We start from the raw sequence: 19,542 nt of genomic DNA, 5'->3' as shown, positions 1-19,542 counted from the left end.
AGTTATTTATATGTTACCTATAGTAAAGGTGGGATATAAATCCAATAAATAAAATAAAACAAATACTATGCAGATATTACCATCTGGCAGATGGTACAGAATAATAAAAACAAGGACAAAGAGGGTGAAAAACAGCTTCTATCCCAGGGCAGTAGCTCTTTTGAAGTGCAGGGTGTGGTGTCGGGGCTTTCCGGTTCAATGTGTGAAGGGTGAAGGTTGTGTGTTTGTGTTTATTTTCATGGTCATGGTCATGATGTGCACTGAAGATGGTGTTTGATTTCATTGTACGAGGTGCAATGACAATAAAGTAAACTAAACTAAACTAATTAACAAATGTTATGGACATAATTATAAACACTATTATATAATCTAAAATTAAAAATACAGTAAAGAAAGCTTAGCTATTTATTACAACAGATATTTCCAAGTGGATGACTGACTCTTGACACTGTCAGAAGATATTGTGCATATATTCCAACTATCTATCCTTAATTTCTTGTATTATTAGTTTTGCTTCAAAAACAGGTAATAAAGTAAAAATTAACTCCATATGGGCCCTACCCATGCAGCACTTGAGGCAAAGTGAATATTCAATAAATATCTCATTTATAAGCAGCCATTCTAATTATGGGGAACTTGTGTACTCTACAGGTTGACCTTTTCACTATAGCTAATATAATTATATATGAAAGCATCCCATGGCATGGGAGAACAAGAGGAGACAGGAGAGCAGCATTCCCTAGTCCTGTATGAGGGAGGCTGGAAAGGAAATACCTTCCCTCATGCAGCTCCCCCCTTCCAACCCCTCCTCCTCTCCAGAAATCTGTCAAGGCAGAAGTTGGACTTGGAGGAAACTACTTCCTGCAAACTTTCTCTTCTGCACTTCCACATGCAGCAGCATTGTCCTCCACTTCCTGTGGGGGGGGGCAGGCAAGGCTGGGAGGGGGGTCCAGAGGTCTCTAGTGGAGGAAGGTAAGACCAGGGCAAGTCCCAAAGCCTCATTCACCAAAAGAGCCTTACTTTCCCTCTCAGGCCACTTGGACAGCAATGCAGGCTCCTCGAGCCCTGGGCAGTGGAGTACCAAGAGCCCTGGGCAGTGGAGTACCAGCGCAGGCTCCTCGAGCCCTCAAGCTTCTGGAGTACCAAGACCCCACAGCCCAGCCCAGCCCCGCTTCTCTCGGGGGTGGGTGGGGGGCAGCTGCATTTATGTCTTTGAGGCTACTGCTGTTGTGCTCCCTTTCCTTGGCTAGGTTACTCATGGTGGGTGTGGGATGGAAGTGTGTGGGTCAGAGGGAGGCCCACTCCCTCTCCATGCAAAGAGATCCGGCATTTAAGCAAAGCAGCCTCAACTATAAGATGGGAGACCACCAGGAGAGATCAGGAGGGGGGCAAGAGGATGGCGAGAGGGCAGCTGGGTTTCTGGTGGCCAACTGCTAAGGCAGGACTTCCCTCAGACCCTCCCCCCCTCTCATTCCAATCTCCCTCCCTTCTTCCTCCCATTCCTACCTTCCCTCCTACTTCCTTCCCCCTTCCTTCCTTCCCTGCCTCCCTCCTTCTCATTGCCTTCTTCCTTCTTTCCTCCCCCTCCCTCCCTCTCGGGAAAAAATTGGAACTTTGATGTTATGCATGTTAACGGCAACAAGACTACTCTTTGCACAAAAATGGAAGGTCACCTCGATCCCTACAGTGGACTGCAAAAATTAATGGAGTTAGCAGAGATGGCTACATGGACTGCTTTGATCAAAGAAAAAAAATACAAATACTTTTATTTCTTCTTGGAAACCGCTTCTAGACTTTGTGCTTGAGATGGGAAAAAAATGTAACTTTGATTTTTGGTTTGACTGATTAGATATATTTGTTGTTATAGAAATGATTAATTCAAATTACTATGTAAAAGTAAAAAGTTGAGGTTTGATGTTAATGTCTTATTTTACTGCACAAAAGGAGTCAGAAGCCAACGCCTTTTCTATCTTCCCCCCTTTTTCCTTCCATTTTTTTTATTATATACTGTATTTTCTTTGTATGTGATAAGATTAAGGGAATGATCTTCAAATGTAATATTGAAAGAAAACTTTAAACTTGAATCTGCTGTGTAGTGGAAACTTCGTAGGCAAAACTTAGCAGGGATTTTAGAGTGGGAAAAGGAAGAATACAAGCTGTAAAAACAGCTCCTGAGAAATGGCTAACCAGGGAAAGATAACTGAATGGGATAACAAGAAAGGCAACTAAACTGAAAAACAGGAAAGAACCTATTGTTCTAAGGAGCCATAAAATATCCCCAGAACTGAAAACTAAGTATGCCTAATAGCTGATTAATATTAACTGACACACTGTGCATAAATTATCTCCTAATTTTAATGCACAAGGCCTTCACTGTGTCTTGGTTCATTATTGGTAAGGCAAGCTTGCCTAGGAAAGTAGCCAGGAGCATGTAGGCTGATTGGAAGGATGGCTTAATGATGAAGCAGAACCACATGGATAGTTCTAGGCAGTGATCACAGGGAGTTGAGAGTGGGTGGCTTTTATTCCCTCTGGGCTCTGTATTTGAGCTTCCTGTTCCTGTGCAAGAAAGGGGGTGTGCATAGTGCACCAATTGTGCCTACCGTCCCTGTCCTATTGTTTCTTTTTATTTTTTTCTTATAAGTATCTATCTCATGTATTCAAAACTATGTTTATTCTTATACCTGTATCTTGTAAGCGATTGACAAATCAAGCATGTATTCTATTGGCTGTTGTAGGGGTCATAGCTGGCTCTATAGGTTGTCTGAGCTAAGTTTGGAGGGTGATGCAATGCCCTTAAGATATTGTGCAATGTAGTGAGTTCTGCTGCTAAATGATAGTGGGTTAATTCTATTGTGTCTTGAAGGGTCATGCCTTAATAATCTCATCATCTTGGAGCTGAAGGTCTTTTATTTTGTACATAGGATGGCCCAGTCTTTCTTAATGGGCACAACATATATGGCAGGGAGCTGGGGCTCCGTGTTTCTGTCTCCCTTAAGATTTTTATTTCTCTTTTAGGGGAAATATTTTATCCTGCCTTTTTAAAAATATTTCTCAAAATATTTCATTCTTCTAGGAGGTGGGTGGCTTCCCACAATATAAAAAGTCGTTTCACAGTCCGTATTAAATCAGCAGTACGCCTAATGCTGGAAGCCAGGTCACAGAATGGGGCGCCAATCCTGAATGGATTTGTGGACAAATCCTTCACTTTATCAGCTATAAAACAACAAGGGGGTAATTATGGAAAGCCTGCTGGCTCTTTGTGGACCTTGAGTTGGTGTGTCCTCAGACGGAGACTTTCTCCCTTCAGGCTATCCCAGCCTCCTTTGCTTCTTTATCATAGGAAACGGCAACGCGTGTCTATTACACTTCACCTCTCCGAAAACCTCCGGCCTCGCTGCGCTTCTCCCACTCCTCCGAGGCCAAAGGCGAGGGCTGAGCCTGTCCGCGGAGAACTAAGACAAGCGCTCGGCCCGCCCAATCTTGATTAAGAGCAAGCGGGGAGAGTTGAGGAGAGGAGGCGCCCCTTTCGCGGGGGAGGAGAAGAGGGCGGGCGACGGAGGGTGGCTGTCTTCCCTCTAGGAAACTGGAGGAGGAGGAGGAGGAGGTGCGGGGGCGGGGAGGACTGTGGTAGCAACAGCCCCGGGGAGGCTCTCTCTGAAGGCAGCTTTGGAGCCGAAGCCCAATCATGGCGAACGTCAAGAGGCAGAAAAATGACACCAGTTCCTCAGGTAGGCGCAGAAAAGGGTTGCAGCAGCCGCTCCGGGCGAAGAGCTCTTTGAGCCGAAGGGAGTGGGCGCTTCGGGGGCAGGAAGGCTCATCGACGGCTCGACCTTGGTAGAGCTTAGAGGCCACTCTCGCTCCGGCTAAGGCAGGGCGGCGACGGACGGATTCTCCCAGGCACGCGTGGCTGGATGCCTTCAGCCGAAAAGGCACCCCAGGCTAAAAGCACGCGGCTTTTCTTTCAGGGAGAGGCAGGCAGGGCACGCGAGGGTTGTGTTCACACCAGCACGCTTAACCTGGTGAGCGAGCCACTCCGTGGCACAAGTCCTTGAACCCTTCGCGGTCTGAGCTGGTTGAGTTGGGTTTGCTCAACGTGCCACGCAACCCCCGAACCGAAATTGAAAGGGATGAAGTGCAGGTCCGGCGAATGGCAGCTTCTAGGTCTTTATTCCCACTTGGTGGAAGGATTTGTGCGAAGGGCAGGCAGGCAGGCAGGCAGCCCCGGAGTAAGTGCTTTAGTTTAGGACAGATCAGGATGAAAGGAGCCTTAGTTTCCAAGCGCCTCCGCTGGTTGCTGAAGGCGTCTCTACAGTGAAATGCAGGGAGAAAGACGGAAAGACAAAACAACCCAGTCCTTGGGGGCCAGCGTGTTCCATCTTTGCTTGGAATAAAGAATCCAGCTTTGCGATTTCAAATGCAGCCGCAGGCAGCTTTTTTGCTTTCTGCCCTTCTCTTCGGCTTCTGTTCTTTAAAGGTCTGCAGTTCCTCCTGACTTGCGGTCCGAAGCGTCGCGGCTGCTTTTTTTTGGCAGGCCGCCTTCCTTTGTTCTCGCTCCTCTTCTTGCCTTTCCTTTGTTCCGCCTCATTAACTTACTTCGAGCGTGGCTGCGGCGTCGCAGTGTTTACTACTCGACCGTACAGTAGCTGCCTGGCCTTGTACTGTAACTTGTCGCTCCGGGGGACAGGCAGCAGTGTTTGGATAATGGAGGCTTGATTCCCCGGAAGAGATCCCCGGAGCCTGTCCAGATTCTATATGAGTTGCAAGCCCCCCACATTTAATTCAGAAATTAAATGCTGTAATTTGATCATAGTGCCAACTTGATAATAATATAATAAGAGGAAGCAATTGCCTTTTAATATAATAAGAGGAAGCAATTGCCTTTTTTTTTTAACAGGAGCAGATCAACTTGTTGGCACTAGAAAAGCATTCATTCATTACCTCATATTGACAATAACACAAGTGTAAAATTTGTAATTATATTTCTGTACATTGTTCATGCAGAATAGTGGTCTAGATCAGGCATGTCCAATCCATGGCCCATCATTGGCCCTGGACAACTAGTAATGCAGCCCTACAGTTGTATTTTAAATTTATATACATTAACTATATATATTTATATGGCCCAAGATGATCGATTCCTTTTCTCTTAGTGAGGCCCAGGCAAACCAAAAGGTTGGACAGTCTAGAATTATGAAATGGGTGGATATTGTACCACAATCTTGTGGTACAGTATCCACCCATTTCATAAAACACATTGAGTGTTATCAAAGCATCTTTAAACTTTGTCTCTCCCTCTCAGTGTAAAACTTTGAGTCAGCTCTTACTCCAATTTCTTTACTATGCAGTTCTAATTCATTCTGCTGTAACACAGTTCTCTTTCCCTGAGAATAGGAACAGATATTTCCAAAATATTACATAGCAAACACAAACATCTTTCCTATCTGCTAAACAGAGAGCAAATTCCCCTTGAGTCAAGTGACAGCAAAAGTATCAAAGCTATCAAATAGGTCATCTTAATGTACTTATTGATGAATGAGTACACATATCCACTTTCTAGGATTCAATAAACTAAGTCTCTTTTCCTTCTCATAAACCTGGCTAATGAGACATCAGCCATATCTATACAGTTGCTTGCTGTTTTCTTCTCTACTAGAGCCAACAGGAAATTAAACTGCCCTAAATCATGCTGTTGTCTCCATAGTGCACCTATATTGTGCTCCAGAAACAGGGCTGGGTTACTATCCATACAGCTTTCACATGCAAATTCTAAAGTTGTGGTTTCCCTGGCTGAAATTCCTGTCCCACCCAACATATACCATGAGAAAAAATTATCATGTTAACATTCTGATAACTATGCATTGTCATGTTTCATTTTCTGTCATTATATATATATGTTGTATAGTTTATATGTGTGTGTAGTTTATATATATGTGTATGTTAAATACTATGTTTATATATCTACAGGTATATAGATAAATCTATACACATTATATACTTATAGGTATATGTAGGTATACATACATAGATCTATAAGTGTGTGTATGTATATGTATATGTATATGTGTATGTATGTATGTATGTATATGTATGTATGTATGTATGTATGTGTATATATGTATATATCATGTACAGTATGTATGTATAAAGCAGAGGTGGTATTCAGCAGGTTCTGACCAGTTCTGGAGAACCGGTAGAAGAAATTTTGAGTACTTTGGATAATTGGCAAATACCACCTCTGACTGGCCCTGCCCCCATCTATTCTCTGCCTCCTGAGTCCCACCTGATGAGCTGGGTCTTCTTTTGTTGCCCCGCACAGGAGAACAGAGCTGGAAAGCAGGTTAGTGGGGTGGGGAGGGAATGGAGATTTTGCAGTATCCTTCCCCTGCCATGCCAACCAAGCCACACCCACAGAACCGGTAGTAAAAAAAATTGAATCCCACCACTGGTATAAAGCAACTATATAACAGAGACTAACAATCAATTTGAAACCTTTATTATGTATCATATACTTTTCTGCAATTTGGGTGGTTTTTTTCTAATGTTATGTTCAATTTTGGATGAAAAAGTCAAATACAGGTAATCCTTGACTTACGACCACAATTGAGCCCAAAATTTATCTTGGTTCAGTGAAACATTGAAGTGAATTTTGCCCCATTTTACAACCTTTCTTGCCACAGTTGTTAAGTGAACCACTGCAATTATTAAGTTAATAATATGGTTGTTAAATGAATCTGGCTTCCCCATCGACTTTGTTTGTCAGAAGGTCGCAAAAGGGGATCACATGATCCCAGGACATGCAGCTATTATAAATATGAGTCAGTTGCCAAGCATCTGATTTTTGATCATATGACCATGGGGAATCGTGTAATGGTCGTAAGTGTGAGAAAAATGGTCTTCAGTCACTTTTTTTAGTGCTGTTGTAACTTTGAACCATCACTAAATGAACTGTTGTAAGTTGAGGACTACTGTAACTTATGCTTGTAATAACATCTTAAATTGTAATTCATATTGACAGAATATTTGTTTCTTCTTATTTCCAATACATTCAGTTACACAAACAATAGACTATCAATAAAGTTAAATACTGCATAGATATCATTGTATCTGAACAATGTACAGTAATGTTTCAAGATTTCTAATAATATAGATTTACAACCATGTAATATTTAGAATAAATTTACAATTTATATTATAAGAATACACTTGGCCCTTGACTTTGTGACCAGTCAGTAAAGATTTACTTCCTAGTTCTGATTTGAAATACCGTGATTCATGTTCATAATTAAGAATACAATATTAAATCCATGTGGAAGAATGTATAAAAACAGCAATGCTGCTCTTTTGCCTTGTCAATCTTCGTAAGAACATTGAGGAGAACACTGAAAAACCTTTGGAGAAAACGCTTTATGTGATTAACTTGTATTTAAAAACTCATTTGCTGATTATATTGTAGTATATTGCAATATGCCTCAGTTATGAAATACATACTCTATATTGCTGTAAATATTGAGTCCTGTCTTTTTTTCTTTGCAATTGAGTTTGAACATGGTTTATAAGAGAGATACTCATTGTATTGTTTTTTACTGTAGAAGAAATCCACGTGGACAGCAAGAACATATTACAATGCAAAGGTAAGGTACCCAGCATTTATGTGTGTGTGTGTGTGTGTGTGTGTGTTTATTTGACACTTATTTTTTTCTAAATTGCAATGTAATAGGAAAAAAAGCAAGAGATTGAAACCATCCCAAAATTATGAGGAATGTTTATGTTTGCATGACATGGTCATGGTGAATTCAGTAACTCTTGCACCCCAGCAGCACACAAAAATTAGCATCTGGGAAGACTGGTTCGCCACTGGTCATGTTTTTGCTCCCCATAGATACTCATAAATGGGACTTGGTAAGCTGAAATTTCTCTCCGAGATTTCTGCTTTTAATTTCTTTTCTTCTTGGAGGAACAAATAATTAAAAGTCCACATTGGCACAAATTTAGTTGACAGTGCCAGGGCCAGAATTGTGGGTGCAGGCACATAAGTGTATCATTTTTGCCCCTTTCCCACCTCCCATATGGCTCCAAGATGAAAAACAAACGGCAGCAGAGATGGGCCTATATTGGTCTCTTTTTTGCAGCACTTCTTTCTCTAGTTCAGTAATTGATATTGGGAGAGGCTGTTAACCAAAGGAGTTTACATACCATACAGGAATTAGTAGACTGGAAGAGTGGTTAGTTAAATCTCAAACAAGGCTATCTGGGATCCAGTCTAGTTTCTGTGGATTAATTGGGTCATTTAACTGTATGTCAGGATGGTGAAGGACTGCAGTTTTTGTTTCTCGCTATGTAAAATTAGATTGCATGTTTTAAAGTAAATTAAGTACATCTTTTAGTTTGGGTCTTTTCTTATTTTTTTGATCACTTATATTTTTTTTGTTTATGGATTTCCATAAAACATGTTTCCCTAAAAAAATGTGCTTTTGCAGTGAAAACATCTTTAAAATATATTTTAAAAATAGAGTGGATGTGTAAATGTATTACCTATATGTGCACATTTTTTATGTGGAAGCGAAATTATTTTGATTTATTTATGTTTGAATTGTTTTCTATTTACAGATGAGCAGCAAAACTTCAGTGAAACAGATGCTTTTGATGAAAGGTAATCTTTTCTGGGTCAGGAGATTTTGCAAGGATTTTTCCTTATAACCATGATAATTATTTGTGGGTCTTGTATGGCTCTACTCCAAGAAGCTTATAATAAAAATAACCATTTTAGGATCAGTTGATCTCCTAGCTGGATAATTGATTTTGTAACCAAATCAGGTTCCTTTTAAAATTACAGCTATCCATCAGTGTTGCACCTTTTCCCATTGGATACATGTATTTTGAGTGCTTGAAAGAAGGTATGACCTTCTTTTTCAAATGCAACTCTTAAAGTGAGACTTTATAAAAACTTTGAAATCAAATATCGCTTCAGATCAGATGTCTGATATCAAACAGAAAAGGTGTTATACCTGTATACTTAATTTCTTTTCCATTTTCTTCACATACGCTTTGTTCCTGTATTATTCTTAAGTTTATTGGGGAGGAAATCATCACAACCAGAAATTTCCAAGTTAAATTATACACTTGGATCTAGCTGTTGATTGGAAATTGTTTTAAGTCACTTTAAGGCTATGGTTTTTGCAGTGTTATTTACATAGTAAATATAACAGAAGAATAAAAGTGATAAATACCAGTGAGCAATAAACAAGTCATAGAAAATAGAATCCGTGTATTATACAGTAAAAATAATAATAACCATGTAAATCTTCAGAGTAAGAAGACTATCTGTTATTCATTGCCAAATAAGGACAGGAAAAGAGACAATATGAGATACTGGTTAAGGTATTGGACCAAGATCATAGAGACTAATATTCAAATCCATCCTTAATCACCATAAATTTGATGGATGCCTTTGGGCCACATACTCAATGAATGAATGTGGATAGAGTACAAAACTGAATGCCCTTATGAAAGTATATTTAAGTTATTTGACCACATGAAGAGAATGAACCAGAATCATCACTAAAGAAATACATGAAGGAAATCTTGAAAAAGAAGACCATGATTGCATGGGGTAACGATCCTAAAAAGAGGCAATTAGCAAAGTTAAATAACAAAAGGCTATATGTGAAACAAAGTATGAACATGGTAGAAAGAAGCATAGTTTCCAAGTTCAAAGCCTTTATTGTCATTGTACATCAGCTACACAATGATATTGGTTTAGTCTCTACTAGTGCAGTCCATACAAGACTACAAGATAGCATGAATAATATAAAGAATAATCCTTAGACAAGTAGTTTGGAAAAAAAGTTATGATGAATGGTGTGGATATAATGTAGTTTTAGCTGTAGTACTTTTTTTTCTTTTATGTCTTTAATTTCTTTGGCTTAATATTCCTTTTGCCTTTTTGTACTCTGTGTAATGTTTTTATCCTAAATAGGAATAGTATGATTGGTATGTAGGTACCAAAAATGTACCTGTAATGGTAAAGGATATCCTTCTTGTAAATCAAATTAAATTATTCAAAATTTGCACTAATTGTACAGTTCTTTGAATCCTAACCACTGACTTCTTAACTGTACAGATGTGTTTATACTGTATGAATGAGAAAGGCCTAAGTTTATTAACTGGGCTACCTTTTTTTTTTTTTTTTGCAGGCTCAACCAGCTCTTTGATCCATCTGTGGAATACAAAATGAAACACAAGAGAAGAGGACTAGCTTTGATCTTTAATCATGAGAGGTTTTTCTGGCACTTAATGTTACCGGAGAGACGTGGTACTTGTGCTGACCGAGACAATCTGAACCGCAGGTAAAGGAATAATTGTTGTTCAGTGTATTTTCTTTTACAATGAAGAAGACAAATCCAATGACTTCTAAAACTACTTCCATTTTTTAAGAAATTGTGTGTCAAGGAAGAAAGTATTCCATGAGAGCTGATTGGCTGATTTTGCAACAGATTTCTGACCCTCGGTTATTCAATAAATTAATTTCCATCCCTTCAATTACCAGCAAAGTAACTTCTGTTGCTTGAATTAACATATTTACCCAAATAAAAGACAATCCTAAACTGAAGGCCTTAGTAAGACCACACCTAGAGTACTGTATCCAGTTTTGTTCACCACATTATAAAAAAGATGTTGAGACTCTAGAAAAAGTACAAAGAAGAGCAACCAGGATGATTAGGGGACTGGAGACTAAAACATATGAACAACAGTTAGAGGAACTGGGCTTGGCTAGTCTAGTAAAGAGAAGGACCAGGGGAGACACGATAGTGGTCTTCCAATATTTGAGGGTGCCACAGAGAAGAAGGGGTCAAGCTATTTTCTAAAGCGCCTGTAGGCCAGACAAGGAATAATGGATGGAAACTGAACAAGGAGAGATTTAACCTGGAAATAAGAAGAAACTTTCTGACAGTGAGAACAATCAACCAATGAAACAGCTTGCCCTTAGAAGTTGTGGGAGCGCCATCCCTTGAGACTTTCAAGAAGAGATTGGATTGCCATTTGTCAGAAATGGTGTAAGGTCTCCTGCTTGGGCGGGGGATTGGACTAGATGACCTACAAGGTCCCTTCCAACTCTGATTATCTGTTATCTGAAGTTGACATTCTCCATCACAAAGCAAGATCAGACAGAAAAGCCTCCTCTGTACAGATAGTCCTTGACTTACAACCATTCGTTTAGTGACCATTTTAAGTTACAACAGCATTGAAAAAGTTACTTACGACCATTTTTCACATTTATGACCATTGTAGCATCCCCATGGTCATGTGATCAAAATTTGGATGTTTGGCAGTTGACTCATATTTATCACAATTGGAGTGTCCCAGGATCATATGGTCACCTGTTGCAACTTTCTGACAAGAAAAGTCAATAGGGAAGCCAGTCTCACTTAACAAACCATCTTACTAACTTAACGATGCAACAATTCATTTAACAACTGTGACAAGAAAGGTCATAAAACTTGGGGCAAAACTTACTTAACAACTATCTTGGAAATTTTGGGTTCAGTTTTGATTGTAAGTTGAGAACTGCCTGTATTCTTTACTACAATTTTTCTCAAACTTGGTAACTTTAAAATGTGTGAATTTCAACACGCAGAATTCCCCAGATACCGTATTGGTTGAGGAATTCTGGCAGTTGAAATCCAGATTTTAAAGTTAGCACCATTAAAAAAAATAATACTATTTTAGTTAGATAAATGGATTGTAAATAGAGGTAAGTACTAGATAAGTTAATGATTTATATTCACACATTTTTGTATATTTGTAAATAATGCACAAAATATACATTTTAAAATATAAGACAAATGTCACACTGTTGATATAAGATCTATTTTGTTGTTGTTTGACTTTTTAAAATTATAAAAGATTAATAAAGTATATTTAAAATAAATAAAAATACTATTTTAGTATATTCTCTTCCATTCATACACTGTTTGGAGGAAAGCTCTCAGGAAAATGGCCCCCAAATGGAACAACTTTGAGCTCAGGTCAGTTCTGGTACTCATGATGGGTTAGAGTTTGTTTCAGACTTTTCATCTGCAGAATCAACCCTATGCTCACATGTCTGACTCAACCCAGCTGTCTAGTTTTTTTTTTTTTAACTTAGACCCTATCCAGGCTCATGACAATATATTAAATAGATTAAAAATGGCGTATGGAACACACCCAACTTATCTCTTGCATTCCAAGGATAATGGAGCATGGAAGGGGAAATGAAGCAGAAACAGTATGTCTATATGTTAAAGAAAAGCTTTTGCAATGTAGGATTTCTAAAAAAAATGTTGAAGGAATCTCATGGCTTCCTCAAACATACCTCTGATCTACAGTATCATAGGCTGATACTAAATGTCTATATGAATGCTATTTATTTCATTACAACAGTGTGAATAGTTGTGCAATTTCATTATTGATTGTATAATTTATAAATCAGGACATGGGCACCTACGTGAAAGATCACATCTTTAAATATTCCTGATCAATATTTCAGAAGATCATATGCTGAGATATTAGGGTTAGGGTTAGGCAATGAAAGAAACAACTTGTAGAATTATTTTCTCAAAATATTTTTCTAATCCTAATTGTACTATGTCAAGTACAGATTTTAAACATTGGGTGTTTTAAGGTTACAGATAGAATATTATTGATATTAAATATTGTGTATTTTTAATATGGTTAAACTAAACATATTAACTAAATATGGTGTTTTAGTTGCATTTATATTTTAATTTGGAACTCAATCTGATTCTGAAAGTAGATTCTTCTTTTTTCTAGAGGACTCCTAGCATAAGAATGCGGTAAGTGGTGTTTTGGTAAATTGCTAAAGCTTGACATTAGATAATGTTGCATCCACTGAAAGATCTAAATATTAATATGTGAGTCATTAAGAATATATGAACATGATCCTGGAGTGAAATATTGTTCTGTTTAAAATAGCTTTACTGAACTTGGATTTGAAGTGAAATGTTTTGATGATCTTAGAGCAGAAGAAGTGCTGCAGAACATTTATAATGGTAGGTAAAGCAAGTATTTGATGTTGATGCTTGGCTAGTGGTTATATTTTATTGGCAAAATTTTTAATATTAATGTTCCTAGTGAAAAAAATAATTCTGGTTAATGAAGATTTAATTTATTGAACTGTGGGAGAGCCAACCAAATAGAAAGGTCTGCATACTATGTTTTTTTTTTCTCCCAGGCCTGGCCTGTTAAGCTATTCACATTCCACCTATCATATTTGTTATTAACTATTGAATTATACTGTATGTTTACAGTATAATAAGCCAGTGTTGTCTCTCAACATCTTAAGTTTTTTTTAAAAAAAATATTTTGTTTTTACAATGTAATGTTTTTCATTTTTAAAACTAAAAATTAACAATTTTATAGCGAATTTAGTTAGGGGTAGGTATGCAAAATTCATCAGTTGAAAAACAGAATGTTTTGGAAAATTCGAGACCATTCTGCTCATCTTCCAAATCATCTTGAACCTTCTCCAGATTGTGCTATTCTAATAGTTCAGTGGTTTATAGAAGTAAATTATGCTAAACTGGAAATCATTTGAACTATTTCAGTCACGTCATTCCAAGTGAAACAGGCTTGTTTCGCTTGGAATGACATGAGTGGATCATTCTAGATCATCACCAGTTCAGAGAATTTACTTCAGGCAACTGGTCCAGAACAAAGTTAATTCAGCATATTTGTTTTCTGAAGGGTTTCATTTCCCATTTGGTGAATTTTGCACATCTCTAATTTTTAGAAAATAAGGTGGAAAATAAGCATTTCAGATGTCTTTGCTGCTATCTGCTATGTTTAAAAGACAGCAGAAAAAGCACTAAGGTTGAGGCTAAGGTCTCAAAAGTAAGCAATCATGGCATCTGATGAGATAGTTTTAATGATGCAGTAGGCACCAGGGAGTATTGGAGTGTCGATTGAGTTTTCAATTTCTAAATCCAGCTCAGAATAAAATTAACTATTTGTTTCACATGTGGGAGAACTGGATTGGTTTGATTTATGTCCAGAGCAAGCTAAAGGAAGTTACACCTCATTACTTTTATAGCCACCAATATAAAAATAACTTCTTTGTGTAGATAAATTGCATTATTATTTTTGTAGTGTCCAAAGAGCAACATGAAGATGCGGATTGCTTTATGTGCGTTTTCTTGAGCCATGGAGAAGATAACCATGTTTACGCTTATGATGCTAAAATACAGATACAAAAACTGACCAATATGTTCAGAGGTGACAAATGCCCTAGCCTGATAGGGAAGCCAAAAATATTTGTAATTCAGGTGAGATGGCGGAGTTCTTGATTCCACAGCTGAGATTAAAATCAATCTTCTTGAAAGAGAGAAATTGACCTCTATATATTAAAGGCATCACTTTTAAATGCACACAATGCAAACATGAAGTGTAACGTTTGGTGGATTTAGTCAAAATCTGATGTACTTTCATATATTTCTACCTATGTAACCTAAACTTCCCTGAGGATTTACCATCAAAGTGTGTAAAATCTTGTGTCTATGACTGGCAATTTGTAGTAGGAAAATTGATGGGTGGAAGAAGTGCCAAAATCACCTTAGATTTTGTTTATGTTACACAAGGGTCCTTGTGTAATAACTTCATCTTAAAAAAAATTCAAAACATCACTGGTATCTATAGCAGGGCATAATTAAAGGCATTTATATGTTCAATCATTTAAGTGAACTTTCATTTCATTTCCAACAGTTCTTTTATTTCTAATTTTAGGCATGCAGAGGAGATAAGCATGATGATCCGGTCTTTGCTCACGATAGGGTGGATAGCGTTACAGAACGCTCACTTGTCAATGAAACTGAAGTTGACTCTGCTGCAATTTATACTTTACCTGCTGGTGCTGATTTCCTCATGTGTTATTCTGTGGCAGAAGGTAAACAAAATCAGTGTTATCCTAGAACAGGGGTGTCAAACTGACAGCCTGTGGGCCGGATGCGTCGCATGCTGGCCACACCCACCTCCATTTTAGCGAAGAAAAGTTGCAATATGTCACATGACATGATGACACAAGTTTGACACCCTTGTCCTAGAGGAAAACAATGTTTAACCTCATCAAGCGAGCAATAGTTTCTTAAAGAAAAGTTGCTTTGATGTATCATTTATTGGTTATTCATGCTATACATTGAATAGATATTGACAACCAAGTGTTTTTGTATTTAATACCCCTCCCAAGCTAATAAAAACAAACCTCCTCAAAACTAATCAGTAAATAAATGTCAGATAGAAAGAATCTGCAAGAAATGGTGGAACACTTACCATTAGTTGTGTAAATCAGTGGTCACCAAGAAAATTTTGGTGGTCGCAGAGAAATGTCACCCCAAAGCACCACCCAAAGCACTTAATCCAGGCTTCACGGGAACACAAGGCTGTGCCGCCCACATGGCCCTTGGGAACACAAGATTTGTGTTGCTTGCATTTTGAACAACACGAGGTAGTGAAGGGAGGGGGGAAGGGTGGAGGGGGGGAACTTGCCCCACTCATCCCATGCCTGGCCTGGCCACCGGGCTGCTTCTTTCTGCTTCTTTCTTCTGCTTTTGGCTGCACGCAAGGAAAGCAGCAAAAGTCTTTCTTTTTCTCCCCCAAACTCTGCCAGAAATGAGTCTTTGGGACCCTGCAAGGCATCCTGCTCCAAGAGGTTGTGCCGGCAAATACTCATTTATGACGGAGTTTGGGGGAGAGAAAGACTTCTGCTGCTTTCCTTGTATGAAGCCAAAAGTAAGTAAGTAAGTAAGTCTCTCTCTCTCTCTCTCTCTCTCTCTCTCTCTCTCTCTCTCTCTCCCTCCCTCCCTCTCTCTCTCTCCTCCTGAGAATGAAGCTGGAGACGGTATCCTGCAATCCCAAATAATGATCAGTCGGTAGGAAAAAGGGGTGGGGAATTTTCTTGCAGACAAGAAGCGAGCAAGGAAACAGCAGAAAAGGGATTGAGCCCTAAAAAAAGGGAGGAGAAAGGACACCAAAGCAGGTGGGGGGAATGACTCCCCAAGGAAGAAGGCAAGCTCGGAGCAGCAGAGAGGAAGAGCTGGTAAGCCCAGCTCTTACCAGCAGCTGTCTGCAAGGGGCGAAACAAGGGAATAAGGGAAAATGACCATGCAAAGCGCCCAGGCAGCGTGTCGTAGTTGCTGGACAGGCGGGCAGAGTCCCACCCGCTGCTGCTGCCGCTTTTTCGCTCTCACTTCCAGAGTGCTGCTGCCATTGCTGCTGAGCAGCCCAGTGCTCGCTCCGCCACTGCACCTGGATTGATCTGGTCATACACACACGCTCTGCCTCTCGGCCCAAGTTAGGGATCCTCTCCAAATGTCCACCCCCGCGTCAACAAAGAAGGCATGGCTGGAGAAACTGCTCCCTGCCCGTGGAAGGATTCTCACAGCCATGGAGCAGACTGGTGGCCTCTGCAACGGGATTGCAACTTTGGCCAAGGAGGGGGAGGGGTTAGCGTTTTGCTTTCCATTCTCTGGGAACTCAAGTGCCGCTTTGGTGACAAGCCTCGCAGCTGTATGTATCCCAAGAACATCTCCTCCTCCTCCTCCTCCCTAAATCTGAAAAAGCAGGGGTTCCGAGCTGCTAAAATCGGTGTTTAAGTGAAGTTCAGAAGTCTGACCATATCGACCATCATCGAGACGAGGAGTCTCCAAACTTGGCAACTTTAAGCCTGGCGGACTTAACTCCCAGAATTCCCCAGGCAGCTTTATTAGTGGTCTGCAGGATTTAAAATTATGAGTTTGGTGGTCCCCGAGGTCCAAAAGGTTGGCAACCCCTGGTATAAATCACTACTGGAACTTCTTTCTAACCAGGGTGGTGTCAGCTATCCATATTTCCATCACATCAGATAACATATTAACTATCTTTGCCTAAATAGCAAACTAAATACCTACAAGAAATAAATCTTTAGGGATTTATTTATTTTTATTAAATTTATATGCCTGCCTGTTTTACCTAGACGCAACTCTAGGGGGCTCACAACCAAATAATGTACTATATCTGTAATGTTTGGTTTTCAGCTTTCTAATATTTCCTTGTTGCGGATGCTTGCAATGAGTGCAGAAATGGGACTATTTGGTCTGTATTCTATTTATGAATGCAACTTTGATGATAATATTTAGATGACAAATTTATGAAAGACTTATACCAGCTAGGATAGGCTAAAATGGGGTTACTAGTTTGTGGCTTGGCATGCTCAAATAAATGTAAGGATTCATTTCCCAGTCTTTTTTAACTTCACTTTAGAGAATGCCATTGGGAACACATTCTCTTATGGCCATTTATCAGCTTCCTTGCTCAGCTTGACAAAGGCCACCATTAAAATAATTGGACTTCACTAGATGCAGTGTTTATTAATGAAATATAGCAGAACTGGATCAGCTAGTACTACTTATATAAACATAGTTAATAAAAGGGGAGTGTTAAATTTTTGGGACATGTAAAAAAATCCTCCAATTATTTTTGCCAAGCAAAAATACTACAAATGTAACAAAAATTTCAGAATCCTGGCACATTGAAAAAGCTCAAAAAACAAAACAAAAAAACACAAACTTTTACCCCAACATTGTTTTGGTTACTTAATAAATACAAGTCAAAAGCTAAAGCTGATTTCTTGACACAGTAATGTAATCCTTTCTCCCTCCTCTTCCAATAGGTTTCTATTCCCATCGGGAGACTGTATATGGTTCTTGGTATATTCAAGATCTGTGTGAGATGATACGAAAGCATGGTGCTTCCCTGGAATTCACAGAATTACTGATGCTTGTTAACAGGAAGGTATCACATCGCAGGGTAGATGTATGCAAAGATATTGGTGCTATAGGGAAAAAGCAGATCCCTTGCTTTGCTTCAATGTTAACTAAAAAACTGTACTTCTACCCCAAATCATAGTTGCATGGTAGAGTAATTATTATTTTTGGCTATGTAGGTGGTGGGCAGCGGTGGTGTGCTCTGCAGGACTCAAAGCAAAAACAAAAACAAAAAAACAGTACTGTTAAAATAGATCAATTTTATATCCACTTATCTAAAATACGCTCCATTAAACTCAATGAGAGTTGATTCTGAATAGATATATAGAATTGTAGTGATAATTTAAAAGGTGTGTTTAGTTAATATATAGTCTATTACTTTAGCTAAACTGAGATCTTCAGGAGATGGTGAATAAAGATCTATGTAATAAAAATCACAGCCAACAATTGCAGGTTCGAAATGGTAAACAGAAATACAAGTTCTACATTAACAATTGAAAAAAAAAACTTCTGTGAAGTTTAGCAACTCAGGCAGAAATACTTTTATACAGCCTTTGAAATTGTTAGATATTCTTCTACCCTCAGGGAGTTTTAAAAATAACTTCAGACTTGACATTGGGATAATAAAGGAACAGTTAATCAAAAGTTAGCTGTCTTTAGGTTTACATTCCATAATGGATGTTATAATGGATATTTTGTACTAATGGTTAAATTTTTATTCTTTTGTTTCAACATAAATAGTAATTGTCTTGTGAGAATCATTTTCTTAATCTGTTTGTACTATATAAATTGTTCCCCTCCCACTTTAACATTTTGGAAAAGTGTATTATGCGACCAATATGATATTGTGACTCCTTCAGTTAGTTATAGCAGCTCCTGCTAACTTGTGGAGTTACTGCAACTTAACTGAAACATCTGCATTACTTTCCATGCAAATCAGCTTTTATTATTATTATTTGATAAAGATGAATTTGTGCCTGTGAAACCTGTTGTCATAAATCTTTCAGGTGGTATGTGTGCTACATATGTAACTCATTACAACATTGAGATACTTTGTGCAAGTGTGAAAGGAACATTTTCTTAACATCCTAAACAGAACACTCAGAAGACATCCAAGACAAGTATCTGTTTTTATTTAGCTCATTATGAAAATTACATTCAAATATAGGAATCCCAAAATAAAACCATCCTTTAAGAAAACATTGATTTGTTTTATTAAGAATGGATTGGTCATCCAAGATTAAGTTGATTGTTCTTTTCTAAACTCGAATATTGTGGAGAAATGATATATACAAAAAGTATGGTTTGGGTTTGTTTGTTTTTTATAAAATCTACATTCAGCTTTAATATAGTGGGTCAAAATGTCCAGTTTGCTATTTTTTTGAGGGAACTCAACAGGTTGAAACTTAGAATTAATGTTTGTCATTGATTTCTTGCACTGGAAGTTGTAATTGTAAGGGGTTCCTCAGTCGTTTCAAGGATTCTTCCACCTGATAGTGTAAAAAGAAAAAAAAAGTGATGAGTTTATGGTTTAAAATTAAATAGTTGTAAATAGATTCCATCAAATTCTACATTCTTCAATTATGCATTGTGTTAACCAGGGCACCCTACTAACTTGAATTTACATATCTTATTTTAAATGTGACTTTTAAAATTAGGAAATGGATTTAGCTAGCAATCAGCAAGACACTCTGAAATAAACTTTTCTATACATTCTATTCTGTGGATGCTGGACCAACTTAGCCAG

At 38.5% G+C, this 19,542-nt stretch overlaps 2 protein-coding genes across 4 annotated transcripts in view; one reads left to right on the top strand and one right to left on the bottom strand.

Annotated features, from left to right (window-relative positions):
* The first annotated feature begins 3,604 nt into the window (after positions 1-3,604).
* Positions 3,605-18,995, top strand: CASP6 (caspase 6). Its single transcript, XM_026668686.2, has 8 exons — positions 3,605-3,731; positions 7,593-7,634; positions 8,611-8,653; positions 10,197-10,349; positions 12,976-13,052; positions 14,149-14,324; positions 14,782-14,941; positions 17,702-18,995. The coding sequence occupies exons 1-8, from the start codon at positions 3,689-3,691 to the stop codon at positions 17,935-17,937; spliced, it is 930 nt and encodes a 309-aa protein (XP_026524471.1). The 5' UTR covers positions 3,605-3,688; the 3' UTR covers positions 17,938-18,995.
* Positions 18,912-19,542, bottom strand: part of MCUB (mitochondrial calcium uniporter dominant negative subunit beta) — a 32,353-nt gene continuing 31,722 nt past the window's right edge. For all 3 annotated transcript variants that reach the window (XM_087962953.1, XM_026668685.2, XM_087962952.1), the window contains exon 8: positions 18,912-19,285. In XM_087962953.1, coding sequence (XP_087819079.1) covers positions 19,208-19,285 — 78 coding nt within the window. In that variant the 3' untranslated portion in view covers positions 18,912-19,207. The remainder of the gene's footprint in view (positions 19,286-19,542) is intronic.

This window comes from Notechis scutatus, chromosome 4 (assembly GCF_049901735.1).
Source record: "Notechis scutatus isolate UNSWTSFEM ecotype Mainland chromosome 4, rNotScu1.2, whole genome shotgun sequence".
Lineage (NCBI taxonomy): Eukaryota > Metazoa > Chordata > Lepidosauria > Squamata > Elapidae > Notechis > Notechis scutatus.
This window is presented reverse-complemented; position numbering and strand designations above follow the sequence as displayed.

Excerpts from the sequence above, each read along its gene's own strand:
- CASP6 (XM_026668686.2), top strand. The coding sequence starts at position 3,689 with ATGGCGAACGTCAAGAGGCAGAAAAATGACACCAGTTCCTCAG. Across the intron at positions 7,635-8,610 it reads GAACATATTACAATGCAAAG|ATGAGCAGCAAAACTTCAGT; the intron begins GTAAGGTACCCA and ends TTCTATTTACAG. Across the intron at positions 14,325-14,781 it reads CAAAAATATTTGTAATTCAG|GCATGCAGAGGAGATAAGCA; the intron begins GTGAGATGGCGG and ends TTCTAATTTTAG.